General features: G+C 49.2%; 1 protein-coding gene across 4 annotated transcripts in view; it reads right to left on the bottom strand.

Moving 5' to 3' along the window:
• Positions 1-15,677, bottom strand: part of Plxna4 (plexin A4) — a 427,134-nt gene that overhangs the window by 325,918 nt on the left and 85,539 nt on the right. For all 4 annotated transcript variants that reach the window (XM_048786917.1, XM_048786920.1, XM_048786919.1 and 1 more), the window contains one exon: positions 13,290-13,472. In XM_048786917.1, the coding sequence (XP_048642874.1) occupies positions 13,290-13,472 (183 nt within the window). The remainder of the gene's footprint in view (positions 1-13,289; positions 13,473-15,677) is intronic.

The following is a 15,677-nucleotide window of genomic DNA, read 5'->3' as shown; positions in this document are numbered from 1 at the left end:
AATTAAGATTCAGCTCATATATCAAAGACCTTATTTCCAGGCTGCAGGAAGCAGTAGGAAGGAGCCTAGGATTTTCAGTGCTGCACATGCCCCGCCTGTCCCACCCTCTTTCTCCCAGGCAGTTCCTCCAGACACAGCGCCTCCTGTGCCACAGGGGCTCAGCGAGCAGACATCCTGTCTCTCTGCAGTTCTTGCAAAGAGACTGAGAACACACATGTGTGCATGCGCGCGCACACACACACACACACACACACACACACACACATACACTTTCATTCCCAAAAGGGCTGGTGAGGGCATCATTTGCCCCTGGAGACACACAACCTCTGGAGACCTACCTTCTGCTTGCCTACCGTGCCTGGGTTCACATGCATGGCCGTTTACGTCCACAGAGTTTGGAGATGCTCCACAGAAGTCTACTGAACCCACAAAGCCACATGGATTCTTGCTATCTTGTGAATCTTTATTACTTTTGTCCTCCTGCTGTAGGAAAGATGGCTCCGCAGGTGTGCAGGCCTGTGGCACTCAGCTCATTCGGAAGAGAGATGGAGGGTGCGTACGTGAATCTGCTCCGTTTGTCCAATATCAGAAGTGCAGCCAGAACCAAAGGTGAGATCTCCCCACTGTCAGTTCCAACATTTTACTCAACACCCAGGTCTGGCTGGAAATAGTTCAGGAGCATGATTGGGCCCAGATGCACTCCCAAGCAGAAGCTTGGACAGGCTGGGGTGCCTAGGAGTAGTCATGGGAGGCAGCAGAGTGGAATTTAGTGGCTCTGCTGGCTCTTCCTCAGCTTCCTTGGGCTTGATACATGGTTGCCATGACCACTGGAGGAAGTATGTTATTTCCTAGTATGAAGATGCCCCTCCTTGAGCATCTTAAATCCCGTGTGCCCACACCCATATGCCTTCATACTTTTGGGGAGAAATAAGGACAGAGAAAGGAAAACCCCTAAAGACAGGGATCAACAGAGAGAAAGAGATGAGTTCTTTCCAGCTTCCTGCCCCAAACCTTTCCATGAAGCAGCCTACCTCTCTGTTGCTGCGTCCCCCACCCCCTCCAACAACCCTATTACATCCTTCTGCCTCTGACCCTGGACAGAGAAAGAGTTCATTCAAAAGCAAAGGTCAGAAAGGAGCAAAGGTCCCTTTCCCCCATCCCCAGACCCAAGTCCCTCAAAAACAATCAAATATAAAGCAGAGATTAAATTATCACTAAGCTAATTATGGGAATCACACTTAGGCGGGCTGCCAGGAAGCAAGGTCAGCAAGCAAGAGGCATTAACATGAAAGGCAGATGCAAGAAGCGCTTTAAAAAGCAACTGGGAGGCCCATTACCCCCACCCGCGGGGGAAACAGAGACCACTCTGATATTGGAGGCATTGTCCATCTGGGCAAGAGTCAGAGCATTTGACAGCTAAATAGCTGTACTCTGTCATCATCTCGAGGCCAAAGTGGGTAAGTCAGAGGTAAACTGATTAGATGGCATGTTGCAAATGTCCCAGAGAGCACAAGATGGTACAGTGGCTCCATCTAAGGGGGCGGAGTCCAAGGGGGACCACGCTCAAGTTGCAAAGAGAAGGTCTGCAGGCTCTTAACGGTGCATGGGGGATGGGGGAGGCGTGGTTGTGCTGGGTAAATATAGGTATGTGTGTGAATCAGGAACTTGTGCGTGTTTCTGACTGTGAATGTGGCAGAGAGGTACACACAGCCACGCATGTTGAAGTATGTATTCATCTCCCTGAAAATAGAAGGTGAGGAGCTTGGAGAGAATCAGAGGGCCCCTCCCAGCATAACTGCAACTGGGCAGTCCCCTGTGAGCTTTCTGTGTTGCCAGGGCCCTCACATTGCTTCTACTAGCTCAACCATGAACATCTGTATCATGTTGCCGAGTTATGGATGTTCGATGTTTCCTCATGCATCAACAACAGGATGCAAATTTTAAAAATGTTGGCCAAAAACACAGCAATTCACAAAATGAGATTAAGGACTAAAAAATCAATGTTTTTCAAGCAACCTGTAGGAGGGTTTCCTCCACTCAGCATGTCAACTCTGCCTGTCTCTTGCCTTTTCCAGAGAAAAGCTAGCTGGGGGAGAAGACTGACTAGGAGCTGGTCTAGAGTCAGGGCCTGCTGTGGGTTCCAGCCCTCAGAAACTGAGTTCAAAGGGTAATGTCCTGCCTGTGTCCAGAGTGAATTTTTGGAATTCATGGTCAGCAAAGTAATTTCAGGGGGAAAGTGGGAGAATCTTTGGAAGTTCAATTGCTGAGAGAAAATTAATTTGCAAGGCTCTATCTAATTGTAGGTAAAAGAAAGGATTCAATAAATTTGGATAATTTAATTATCTCAGAGACATCTGCTGAGCACAATCTAATCATTGTATTTAAGTAGAAAAGTGCCCTCACTCACAAGGAAAAACTAAATTTGGGGTGATACAAACATCCAGAGCCTGACTAATGGAAGAATGAATGAACAATTAGTTTCAGTTTTAGGAGAAAAAAAAGTAAATCACAAGAAAACCATATGAGAGAGGTTTTATTTTCTAAAAAAAATCTTTAACACTATGTCTGGGGTTGATTACATAAAATCTGTCACGTCCTACCTTTTGGGCATGTTCTTCTTCAACATTAAGCAAGGAGAGATTATGAGAAATTTAAGATAAGAAACACCTAGCACATTAGAAATGACCTAGGAGGCAATTTTTGGTTGACGTTTGCAATAACAATGCTTATGACAAACTGTATTGAAATACTTTCTGCCCTCACCTCCCACCTTCCCCACACACATGTATAGAAGGCTCTTCCTGGGCAGGGTTGCTCTCCTCCACCAATCACTTTGGCTGGGCCACTGAAATGGAGTGGCAATGACATGCACCACCTTAGAGCAGCAGCTTTAGTAGCCATGATGGGGTTCTTCCACCTCGCTTCTCCCTCTTGCAATGAGATTGGCATGTCCCAGAGAGGGGCTGCCCTTTGACATCTTCCCCCGTTAAAGGACATAGAGTGCCACTGCTGCCAACCCAGAGCTCATGTGAACACAAGTTAGAAATAATTTCTGTTGTTGCCAGACACTTAAATTTGGGGGTTATTTGTTACTGCAATACAACTTAACCGAAGCTAGCTGATACCCTACCACCACACACACACACACACACACACACACACATACACACACACACACACACACTGTGAGACCCTAAGTCCCCATGATCAGTCTTCAAATATATTTTTATTCAGCAATCGTTACCCTCAGGGTAGTACTATAGGGCACCTTTGGTCTATTTGGGGAAAAGTTTAAACACACTGGAAGAAAAAGATCAGCTATATTGATGAATTGTATTTTTCATGTGAAGAAATTAAGCCTATTTTTTTTAGAAAAAAAATCTCAGCTACGTATGTTAAAACCACCTATTGCCCATAATTTCTGGTATTAATAAGTGATTAAATAAAAAATCAAATTGATAACATTGATACATTATAAGGCTATTTATTTTAGGAAGGAATTCCTCAATTTAGAAAAAGTTCATTGGTTTCCATCAATAAACTCGCATACCTTACCCAAAAGCTCACGACCTTTTCATTAGCCAAAGAAGCCTAGGGCCTAGTTGAAGCAGAGAAGCAGACAGTACTGTCAGCATCCCTAAGGCCATGGCCTGCCCCCATTATGGGTGGTCTAATGTCCCCAACTGCCACACTGGCTCCACCTGGTTGAGGGCACTGTCAGCAAACAATATGGAAGTTCAGGTCCACCCAGGACCGAAGCCCATCCTGCCTCATTAAACTTCATTGGATCTAAGAAAGACTCATTTTCTAAGTGAGGTTTAAAGTGTATCTTCCTTTTCCAAGTCTGGTGTGTCCAAGGGAAGACCCAGAACTACTGTGATCATAAAGATCCATTAAGATATTCTGCTAACCTGATACATCAAATATGGTTATAATCACATGCAACCTTTCAAAAAATCTGTCTGCCCACCGTGAGAAGATGTAGTAGAAGAATCCTGATAGAAAATAATGGATACATGCTATGCTTTTTCAGCAGGGGGAAGGTCGGACAAAAAGCAGAGAACCAAATTATCACTGGAGTAGATATTGGTAAATTACCAGAAAGATAAGTTAAAGGCGTCATCAACTTATAGATCTTTCAAAATGGACCAAAGATAACTAATCACCTTCACTATTATCAAAATCCACACATGGATAAGATTCCTGTATAATCTTGGATGTCATCCTGCCAGGAGCTGAAATCACAAATGGTGCCTGAGATTCCCACGGGAAGTCCTGGAAAGCAGTAGAATTGAGTTTAAGTTTTGGACACAATGATGACAGCAAGTCCTAAGGTGACTTCAGAGCCACTGTAGCCCCTCAAGTGCAGTGATCCCAGGACACCTTCCACCCCTGCATGCTCACATCTGGGTGGGCAGGCAAGTGGGAGCAGTTCAGGAGAAACACAATCTATGACTTTTCTTTCCCACCTTTTATCCCAATGCCCCAGAAACCCTTTCTAGGAAAAGAATATTCTGGAAAGTGACTCAAAAGAGGTCCCAACAGAAAACCTAGGACCAGGTGAGGCACCCAGTCTTTGGCTACTTATTCTAAGGGCACCAACAGGCCACAGCAGGTGAGTGACATAGACCTGAGTCTCCACCCAGCTATTTTTATAACACAGGACGTGAGCCTTAGGCTCCAGACTGAGCAACAGAGATCATGTCCCAGCAAGGGACATCAGGGGTGGCTTGGGGGACAGGGTGTTGCTCCTTATGCATCCTCTGTACCCTTTTAAAAGGAGACTCAACTTTCCACATTGAGGCAGACACTGTGGATAGCAGCGCCTCAGGCATTCCTTCACCCATGGTCATCCTGGGCAAATTGGTCAAGATAGTGTGTGTGAAGGGATCTTTGGTACAACGTGACACACTGGCAAGGAGAACACAGCGAGGGCTGGGAGGGAAACGGTGAGGACAGAGGACAGGGGTGGAGAGGAGAGCCCAGAAGCTCAAGTTAAGGCTGGGAGTTTAGAAAGAAAGAGAAGGTTGGATCCTTGGGTGGTGAGAGGGCGCGTGATAACCATGAGCCACACAGATCCACTGTGACCCAGCTCTGCTCCAGAGGGCCTGCAGAGCTGGAGGGGCTGTGACCAAGCACAAGCAGCCATCTTCCAAACAAGTAAAGGCAGAGACCCGGATGCCGGGCAACAGGAAGGCAAATCCAGAACCCACAGTTGCACAGCTGCTGGGTGAGACTGTTCACGGGAGAGCTCGGCACACAGCAAGTGTCCCTGGCCACAGGTCAGGGGTAGGTGGAGGAGCACAGTGTGTCTGCTTTCCAGAGAATCTTCCACCTCCCCACAGACCCCCCACCCGCTGCAGGATCCCAGCTGGGTGCCCACTGTGCTGAAGGGGACCTGGCCGTGCAGGGAGGCTGGGCCTGGAGCAGCCATATAGGCAGCTGCGGAGGTGGGAATCCTGCTGCCTCTCAGGTGGGAGCCTCCTCCTCGGTGTTTAAATTTAACAAGGCTCTTGAGTACTCACAATACAAAGGCCACAGCTGACACTGGGGGCCCCACGTCCTCGGTGCAGCAGTTCACACAGACCAGGCTCTGGGCAGCAGGGCTGGACAGGCGGGATGAGGTGAGTTTTGTTTTGTTTTTCCTAACTATGAGAGTAAGAGGATTTGAGCTGCATCTGGAAGATGAATCTGCCATTCTTTGTAGGATGGATTAAATAAGTGAGCATCCAGAGACAGGAAAATTAGCTACGGCTCCCCAAGCACCAACACAGAGACGCAGAGACAGGGCAGGCCTGAGGGAATGAAAGGAAGGTTCTGGCCAACAGCCAGGCTGGCCACGTACAGGAGGCGGCCAGGTGACCATCTCCTCTCACAGTCCTAGAGGCAAGACTTACCTCCAGGGACAGAGGAAGGCCTCAGGTAAAGTCCATATGTTACTATGTAAATCAGCAAAGGGTAGACCTTCCATTAAAATATATGACCTCAGGGAACTCAGCCTGTCCCTTTTATCATGGGCAAAACAGAGGTTTTCAGATTTACCCCAAAAAGAAACACAGAGGATGACATAAGAGGAGGTGTGTAATGTGCACAGAGTCCTGGAACAGTGCCTGGTACCTCCGCGGGATCCAAAGTACCTAAGTGACCTTCCCCCATTCTCTTTCCCAATTCTCTTTCCCACCAGCCCCAGTCAGCCCAAAGCGACTCTCCCTAAGGAGCCGGAGACCCCCGCTGTAGCCCATGTCAGGAGGCTGCACTCTCTGTGGCCACACACAGCCACTGATTTGAAGGCCAATTCTCTCTCCTCTCCCTTCACCAAGCACCACCCTTTCCCTGATGATCAGAGCCCTGGGTATGGCCCACCAGAGCTGCACTCCTTCCTAAGGATGGGGTGACTCCTGCTCAGCCCCCAATTCTCTAATACAGCTGCACAATCAGAACCTTGGGAAGCCAGAAGATGTGCCTGGGCCACTATCATTCCAAGCAAGGCTGTGCCATCTCTAGAGCACTAAAAGCAATGGTCCAGGCACCTTCCATGGCCCGGATACAAAGCCCTAAGTGGTAGGAGCCACTACAAGGCCCCAGGGGCCCCACTTCCTGGTATTCACGCCCTTGTGGAGTTCCTTCCTCCTGGACGTGAGCCAGGCCAAATGGTGGCTTCTAACACCCAGAGTACAACAAAAGCACTGACATGTCACTTCTAGGATCAGCTTTCAAAAAGATGATGGCCTTCTTCTTGCTCGCCCCCTCTCATTTTCTCTCTTTCCTCTTGCTCTCGAGAAGCCAGTGCCCTGTTTTGTTGGGGTGTGAGCAATCTTGATGGCAAAGAACTGGCCTCCTCTCTGTGAGGACCTGAGGCTGGCCAACAGCCACACAAGTGACCCACACCACGTTGGCCTGATTCTTGGGCTGACTGCAGCCCAACCCAACACTTGACCACAGCCTGTGAGGATCCAGCTAAGCATGCCAGTATTCCTGACCCACAAAGGCATATGGTGATATGTCTGGGCAGTTTGCTGCACAGCAATAGATACCATTCCCCTGTGTCACCTGGGCCAGGACAGAAGGTATGAAATGGATGCGAGAGACTTGACGGAGCACAAAACGTCACCAGGGAGGTTTCTACAAGAAGCCAGAGCTGCTAGAGGAAGACACCACTGAGAAGCAGCCCAGTGGCCACCTTCACCAAAGTCCCTAAAAACAAGTGAGAACTCTAAGTGGACCCCCAATCAGAGCATTAATGGTGGACTGTAAATCAGTCCAGCTGCCACCACTTTCCCCATCAAAGTAGCCACAGAAGTCTTGGCAATTTCTGGTAACGAAACCCTCCCTTGGGTCTCTCCTCGATGAGAACCTTCACGCTACTGACATCCAGACCCTATTCCCTCCCATCCAGGGTGTAGCAGGGATGAGCCCAGCAGTAAGGGACCTCTACAGCTGGGGCCCACCTGTCCTTTGCTTTCTGCCTCCCACCCCCCTCCTCTGCACACCATGTCACTCATCTCTTTGTTGTCTTGGTTACATGGCCAGGCTCCTGATATGCTGCTAGTTTTCATTCTAATGATATGTTCTTGTAAAGTACAATATTTTACTTCAATTGCATGTGTCACTGGATAAATTCCTCCGGCGCGTCTGACATTTGTGTATCAGCTGATGGAAAGCGCTCTATGATTTGGGGCGTTTCTGCGGCACTTTCTTCAATTTTAATGTCTTTGCATTTTAATTTACGATCAGAATCTTTCTATACAAATGAATATCCACACACACACACATATGATTCCAAAAAGTGGCACATGTATCAATAAATCTTGAATTGACAAAGCTCATTTCAAATGATCTCTTTAAATCACATGCAGTCGCAATGATCATTTGGAAGAGAGGATGACAAGAGCCCTTGAAGTCGTGTTTGCTGGGGATGGCAACCTGGGCCTCAAGGGGAAGTGGGAAGAGAAGGTGTGGGTGCTCAGCCATCAGATTGGAGCCTGGAGAGGGCAGAGACCATGCTAAGGACACCTCCCCACACTTGTTTGGGTCAGTGCTGAGTGGACACTTGAGATTCCCCCCAGAGATGTGTGGGGAAGGTAGGGGGGCCCGTGGGCAGAGTCGTGAGAAAAAGGAAAGGGGGAGAGGATTGGGCTGGTGGGGCAACATGTTAAAAGGATGGTTAAGTAAGGGCTTACTGTGTTCAAGAGCATAAAATTAGTCCAGGGGGACAGTACCCAGCTTTGTTGCTCTCCTCATTGGCATAACAAGGGGAAAAGTATATAACACAGCAGAGGAGATTGGGACGAGACAAGAGGAAGGCACAGGAGGAGCAGACAGGTGGGCACAAGGCAAAACTGTCCTGAAGGGCCAGTTTTAGATCCCCAGGATGGGCAGACTAATGACGCAAGGGCCGTCTGTTCCTTTCTGTTCCTTCCTGCTCGTGCCTAACCACATGTAAACTTGAGGCGCTCAGGTTTGAGAAGCACCTCCTGCGGCAGAGCAGACCGACCACACGTGGATCAACTATACAAACCCACAGGTTTCCAGTCAATGTGGAGATCTAACACGGGGCCTCCATTTCTTTCCTGATCTTTTCACCCATCTACGGAGCTTTACATGGCATGAATTTATTTTTAAAGTGGATTCATATTTCCAGAGGAGTTTTACAAAGAATTCCTGGGTGTATCTAGAAACTGGCAGAGCAGCGGCTGGAACCTCGGGTCTGCTATTGCTTTGAGACTCAAGGACTGAAAACACGCACACAGAGGAGAAGGACAGCAGCTCCAAGCTGTCTGTCTGCACAACTCTGCTTCTGGCTAATTTCCCTCCTGGACTCAGAGAGCCTAGGGAACACGCGCAAATCGATTTTAAAACACATTCAAGGGATAAAAAATTAGGATAATTAAATTAATCTGCATGACAATTGCCAATAAAAGTGATTTTTTGTGTGTTTTATGCTGCTATTGACTCTGCAGGTGGACGCACATGCAGTTCTCAGCCAGAGAGGCTGGTCTGGCCGGAAGCATGCATGCTTACAGCAAGAGCACCAGAGCTCTGCCTAACCAGATCCAGAGCTCCACCCTGTAAGCACGAGCCGTTCAGCCCAGCAAAAACATCCGGGAAAGACGCAATCACAAAACGAAAGAAGCAATCACACCTCAAGTGGAAGTTTATGATGTTTTGGTTCACAATGAACGTTAGTCTCTCCCGCTAACTTCAGGCAGTAATTCACTGCTGAGCAGCCGCCATAAAATATGATCACTTAGCGAGAGGAAGCAAGATGCAGCGAGGATTTCTGCAGAAATATTTAAGCAAAGGAATCTTGTCTTTCTGAGAGCACACTGACCTGATTACCCCAACTTGGGTCAAAGGCTTTCAGATTTGGGTGGTCACCCCAAGGCAAGTCAAGATGGTGTTTCCCTTATGATTTTCACCTGTGGCTGAAATTTTAACAGTCTGTGGATTATTTCTAAGTTCCTAGGTACCTCCTAATGAGTGTAACGTTTCCGTGCTGTATTTCTTAAGAGCACACACCTTTAACGCTCACTGTGGGAAAAGGCTGCCAATGCTGTCTATAACACACACACTCACATCAGAAAACATCAAAGACATCCAAATTGGCACTTTCCTCACCTCCTTTCCCCTTGCCTCATGTGATGTGTGCACTTGAGGAGTGAAATTACGGTCATCAAAGGCAAGGTTGCAAATGACTGGGACTCACACCTTTCAAACACAATGAAAAGTCAGTAATTTTGAGGGCAGCCTATGGATAGCTACAGTCTAGCCCCTGGGTCCCTAAAAACCCAGAGCCAAACTTCCTTATTCTCAGTAAACCCCCAGCCTCCTTTCTGCCCACCCTGCCCACTTTGAGTCCCTTGTCATGCTGCAAAGAACTCTGAAAGGCCCTCGATGCACACAGGAGATTATTACAGGGCTCAGGGACACCAACTCTGTAATTACGGCTACCGTATGATTTCCATTATTCTCACCCCCTGATCTCGGTCGCTCACAAAACTTGCTGCAAAATCCTCCCGCAGCCCCAAGTTTGTCATGGCTGGGCCTTGGCCCAAAGGGTGGCTATGGTTAAGCTCAGGGGGAAAGCAAGTCAGATATCACAAGGAAAGGGGTGGGGCACCCAGAGAGCTGGGGCGGTGGAACATTTTATTGTTTAGGAAAAATAAATAAACGGGCCACTTTTGCTTTTTATTATTTCAAACAACAGGCACCGTGGCCCAGCCTTCCTTTCCCACTCTGACTGTCCCCTGGGCCAGCTGTGCTGAGCTGGCAGAAGCAGTTGCTGGGCTTGAGCAGAACCATTAAAGAGGCTGCCAGTCTGAGCCCACGGAGCAGAAAGTGTGTCCCCGTGATGGCGCCTCTTCCCAGGGGAACGACAGCTCGGTCCCCCCACACGACCCTTCTGCTCTTGGCTTTCAAATTTTATGCCTCAGCGGCCCCACCAATGCTCTAGAAATTAAATATAATGTCCCAAGTGGCTGAAAGAGAACTATGTAAACCCACCAAGGGAAAAGATGGGAAATGCCAGCCCGGGGTGACTTGGCCCTGCCACCTGTTCCTGCCAGTCTCTGAGGGTTGTTTCTAAGTGTTCATCCATACTCCTGGGCTGTCCTCCTCCCCACTCCTGAGGATGTGCTGTGCATGAGCTCTCTGGGAAGGGACAAGGGACATTGCCAGCTGCCCGCTGCCTCAATCCACCCTCGGACCAACAGCATGCATCTACAAGGTGACTCTCTCAGGTTTACAGTGCAACCATGACTTGAAAACATGTGTTTTTTCCCCCTCAATGATTGCCGGTTATGTGCACTGAACTTTCTATGTTCATTTCACTGACACCGTATTCCAGCCAGGTCAGACAACGACAATAAATAAATCCTCATCCAGGTTTCATTCTGTCTTGCCAGTGAGTTGCATGATCCTCTGGCTGCCAATAGGAAATTTGGCAGATAGGACTTTGAGGTCAATGGAGGATGTCACTTTTTCCATTGCACTGAGACTGGGCTCACTGCAGGGAAGGGCCAAGACCCCCATAGTGTGTTGCCTATTTATTTATTCTCAATAGTGCCTATTCCCCATGGGAGCAGGCAAGACGGTCAAGGGACGCTGGATGGGATGGTAAGAGAACCAGTCAGCTTTCCACCACTATAACAAAACACTGAGATAAATAACTTATGGATAAACCATTTATTTCTGACTCATGGTTTGGGAAGTGCCAGTTTAAGTTCTGTTGGCCCCATTGTTTGGGGCCTGCAGGGTGGCAGTACATGGTGACCAGAGTTTGTGGTGGAGCAAAACTGCTTACACCAGATCCAGGGAGCAAAAGGAAAAGGGCAGGCACCAGGGTCCCACGACCCCCTTCAAGGAAGACTTGCCTCCAGAGACCTCAGGTCCTCCCATCGGCTCCCCTCCCCAAGGTTGCACCACATTCCAAAGCACACCCCCGGGGACCAGGCCTTCAACACAGGTCCTTTGGAGGAAATTTGAGATCCAAATTACAGCAATAACACCTTTGGGATTTAGCGTTCACTTTCTGCAGCCAACTGAAACCATCAAATAACAGCAAAAGCGGCCACCTGAACAACCAAGGGAAGTGTCCCCCAGAGCCCTGCCTGCTCAGTGGCTTTCGCGCTCCTCCCCTCGGTGCCCGCGGAGGCTCACGGGACACAACTGCAGCAAGACTGGCGGCTGACTGCCCGCCCACTGCCAGCCGGAAGCTGCAGACTGAGGGACCAAGGCACTGGAGTCGCCCCCGTTTCCCAGCAGCTGCAGGTGATGGGAGGAAGGACCAGGAAGGCAACAGTCACACCCAGGAGCTGCGTGGGGACATCACCCCCACGCCTTCCAGCATCTTCTCCAGGCCTCCACAAAACTCAGTTCAATACGTGAGTAGGCATCACAAGGAGCCATGAGCAAGACAAAGTTCAGTTGTACTTACTGTGTTCTCAGAAAAGGCAGGAACCCATGAAAGAGGATTTTTGAAGATGTGTAGACAAATGGGGAAATCGTTTTTTGGTTTTGACACAAATGACAGGACCCTAAAGTCTGGTAATTATGTCCTCCTGGGCAGTGCCACACAGGCAGGACATTGCTCGTCACCCTCACAGAGTGTGCCATGAACCTCCAGCAGTGGACACTGCCTTCTTTTCCAGATATTTCCCACTCGATGCTCCACATGCACATCCCCGCTCACACACACGTCTTGCCTTCTACACTGTCACATTCCAGACCCTACAAATGGTGCCACAAAGGTATTGAGTTCAACAGAAAGAAAGATTTCTGTGTTTGTTGCATAGTAGGCTGGTAGATCAGAAATAACCTTCTAAATATTGCACAGAACATTTCCCCTGGACCATCCAGAGCCAATGCCCAGAAATACAGCAAAGAGAAAAGTACGGATCAAGGTTCAGTCTCCATCACACAGTGCCTCTTTACTTAGCCCGAATCACACAACATCCAGAGAATTCCAAGGCAAGTCCATCACCAAAAGGTCATAGGAAAGGACTGAAGTACAACTCTCAGTCAACAGAATATAAGATGGAGACCGTATAGTCTTAGAAAGACTTCCCACCCCATCAAGGAAGACATGCTGTGGAGCCAGCTTCAATCCAGTGAAATAGAAAACCCTGAGCAAGGAGCATCCCTGGGTGGATGGGCTCTCCCGACACTGCTGACGAGCCAAGATTATCCCACACCCCAAGAGCCAGCCAGCTTCTGGGGATCAAGGAGGACAGTCCAGGTCCTTGGACCATATTTCCACCTCACCTTAAGCAATTCCTATTGTTGCATGGCCTCCACATCTCCTTGTCCCACAAGTTGGCTTTTAGCCCCATTAGCAACTCTAACAGGTCTGCGTGTTCCTCCATCTGTTCCCTAAATGGATTCCAGATGGATGCACCAGCCAGAAGGGCTGGAGCAAGAGGAACAGGCCTGCCCTGCCCCCTCCTCCCGGCTGCCCACTTCCCCAGCCACCCAGACCTAATAAAGCCCTTGCCGCAGGGCACTAGCCCAAGTTGAACAGAGTACACTGTTTGGAATGATAGAGGAAGCGTGCACTCAAACCTTTCCTAGGGAAGAGTGAACCACACACTCACAACAGCCTGGTTCTCACAACAACCAAGGACAAAGGCATTGAAAAAAGGCAATCATCCTGACCTCCAGCAGCCTGTCTCCCTACGTCAGACCCGTCTTATAGCCCATCAGGCGCACAGGAGTAAGAAACCATGAGATAATATCATCCCGTGGGAGCAGCCTGTCTTCACAATCATCCACCAGCAGCACCTCATTCCTACCTTCTTCAGCTTGCCACTCTTGGTGCCCACGAAGGCTAGAGAGTGATTCTTGTAGACGTAGGCAATGACGGAAGTCATGCGGTCCCTGTCCTCCGTGAAGACCGGGATGCCACGCACCATCTCGGACACTCCCAGGGGAGCATTCATATCCAGGCCACAGAAGTTGTCATCGATGGTTAAGAGCTGAAAGTGAAAAAGAGACGAATCAAAAAGGAGCTTCAGGGCCATTGTCTGAAGTCAGAGAACTCTAGAGCCAGAAGAATCCTGGATCTGGTACAAATCCTCCCTTTTTAGAGGGACAGGCTCAGCAGTAGAGGAATTTGGTGACCTGTCAGCAGTCACTTACGGAGGCAGCTGCAGGACCATGACAAAAGAGAATCCCTAGGGTCTCTTCTCACCAGACTCCGTGACCTCTCTGCCCCTCCTCGGACCCTTCCAGGCACCATCTTGGTGGCTTTGATTGCCTGTCATCACTGGCACATGGAGAAGCACTGGGCCAGTATCTGATGAGCATGGCACGGAGAGCTGGGCTCAGGTGTAAGAGGGAAGCAACCTTCCCATGTACACACCTGCCGTGGAGCAGACGTGCCGGTGGAAATAAAGAACTAGACGCATGAATGCATAGCTAACAGTCACAGCAGAGGCCTGTGCAGGTGATCAGCTGGGGAAAGGAGGAGCGGAGAGGGAAGTCCGTGGAACTCCCTGTCTTACAGAACCATGGTAGTCCCTCACCAGCCAATCCTAGGGCATCCCATCTCTTAGGGCACAGCAAAGAGGGGCAACCGTGACCTTGTCATGCTTGCACCAGGCTTTCCCAAAGCGTTGTCTCTGGAATCCAAGCTCCCCAAGATGCTCCACTTAGCAGGGTTCCTTGGAAACATCCTAATGCAATCTACGGCATTCATAATGGAAAGTCTTAAGAAGAAACATGTTTACCCAATCCTGGCCTATTATATGTTTCATACCAAATATATATATTTGGTACCAGGGATGCTTAAACACTGAGCCACATCCCCACCCCTTTTGATTTTGAGACAGGGTCTCTCTCGCTAAATTGCTTAGGGTATTGCTAAGTTGCTGAGGCTGGCTTTGAACTTGCAATCCTCCTGCCTCAGCTTCCTGGGCTGCTGGGATTACAGGTGTGCGCCACTTTGCCGAGCCCTTTTAAGCAATAACACCTGTCAGCCTTCCTTAAAGATACTCTTGAAATATCCTATGGGACACACCAACCCAACTCTTTGGCTCCAGGAAGCACAATCTCAGGGGTCAGGAGCCAGTAGGGAGAGCTTCTTGGCCAGATCCCCACAGCATTTCTGCTCAGTCTCCCCTTTTTTTTCCCATGAGGCCTCCAGATCCCCAATGTAACGAGGGGTACCCACGCAACACCGGTGCAGAGGCCTGCACAGTGACTTGCAAGGAGCCTCCAGCACTCTCCACAAACAGCCTTGGTTTGGCTCAGGCCTCTCCCAGGCACCAGGAACTTACTGGATTTTCCACCCTTTCTTGGAAGCACTGTGTGGCCTCAGAAGAGTTACTCCGTCTTCCTGTGCTTTTATTTTCTGCTCTATAAAGACGAAGGAAACAATCCCTGCTTTTTGATGGGCTACCATAAAGCCTATTGCGCTCATGCCTGTAAATGTCTTTGGATCTTTCAGAAAAAGGAGTGAAATAAAATACAAGGTGTCACTTTTTTAAAGGCTTCAATCCGGCCAAAGCAAGAGAAATCTGGAGAACAGCAGGCAGGCTCTTGCCAGCGCAGCTGTGTGAAAGTGGCCAATTGAGCTCTCCAGGGCCTGGGGCTCCTCCGCTCTGTTCCACGGAGGGGGCTGGCAGCCATCGTCCACCTGGGGAAGGCCATGTGCTGAGCATTGAAAGCTCTCTCTGACCTCTCCCCTTTTTTCTCCCCTTCTTCCTCCCAGGCAGTCAGGATGGACAGGGGGAGAGTGTGGGCAGGCCCCGCAGCCATGTGCAGAGCAGATGTCTGCTTCATGCCTTTGATTACTTCTGGTTTCTCCTACATCATCTGGTCCACACCCCAGACCAAACTCAACTCTCCACTCTCCCTCTACAAAGAGCCACAGGAGTCAAATTTAGGAGGGAACTTTCAAGGTCTAGGTTGACCTTTATTGTTCTTCCCATGAAGATAAAATGAGGAAGCAGACAGGTAGTAGAAGTTAAAAGGGATGGAGAGAAGAAAGAAAGCAAAGACTCAGGAGAAGAGGAAGCGATGTCCATGCCTTGCTGGAGGTAACCATGGCAACCTGCCAGGCGTTCCCAGGGAAGCTGGAGCGCCGGAATCCTCATGGTCCTTGAACACTGCTGGTTCTGGCTCACAAGGAATCCACATCCCTAACTTTTTGGGGCTACACTGCTGCAGGGACCTCTGCC

The sequence above is a fragment of the Marmota marmota genome, unplaced genomic scaffold, assembly GCF_001458135.2.
Source record: "Marmota marmota marmota unplaced genomic scaffold, marMar, whole genome shotgun sequence".
Classification (NCBI taxonomy): Eukaryota; Metazoa; Chordata; class Mammalia; order Rodentia; family Sciuridae; genus Marmota; species Marmota marmota.
The sequence above is the reverse complement of the archived record's forward strand: the minus strand, read 5'-3'. Positions and strand labels throughout refer to the sequence as shown.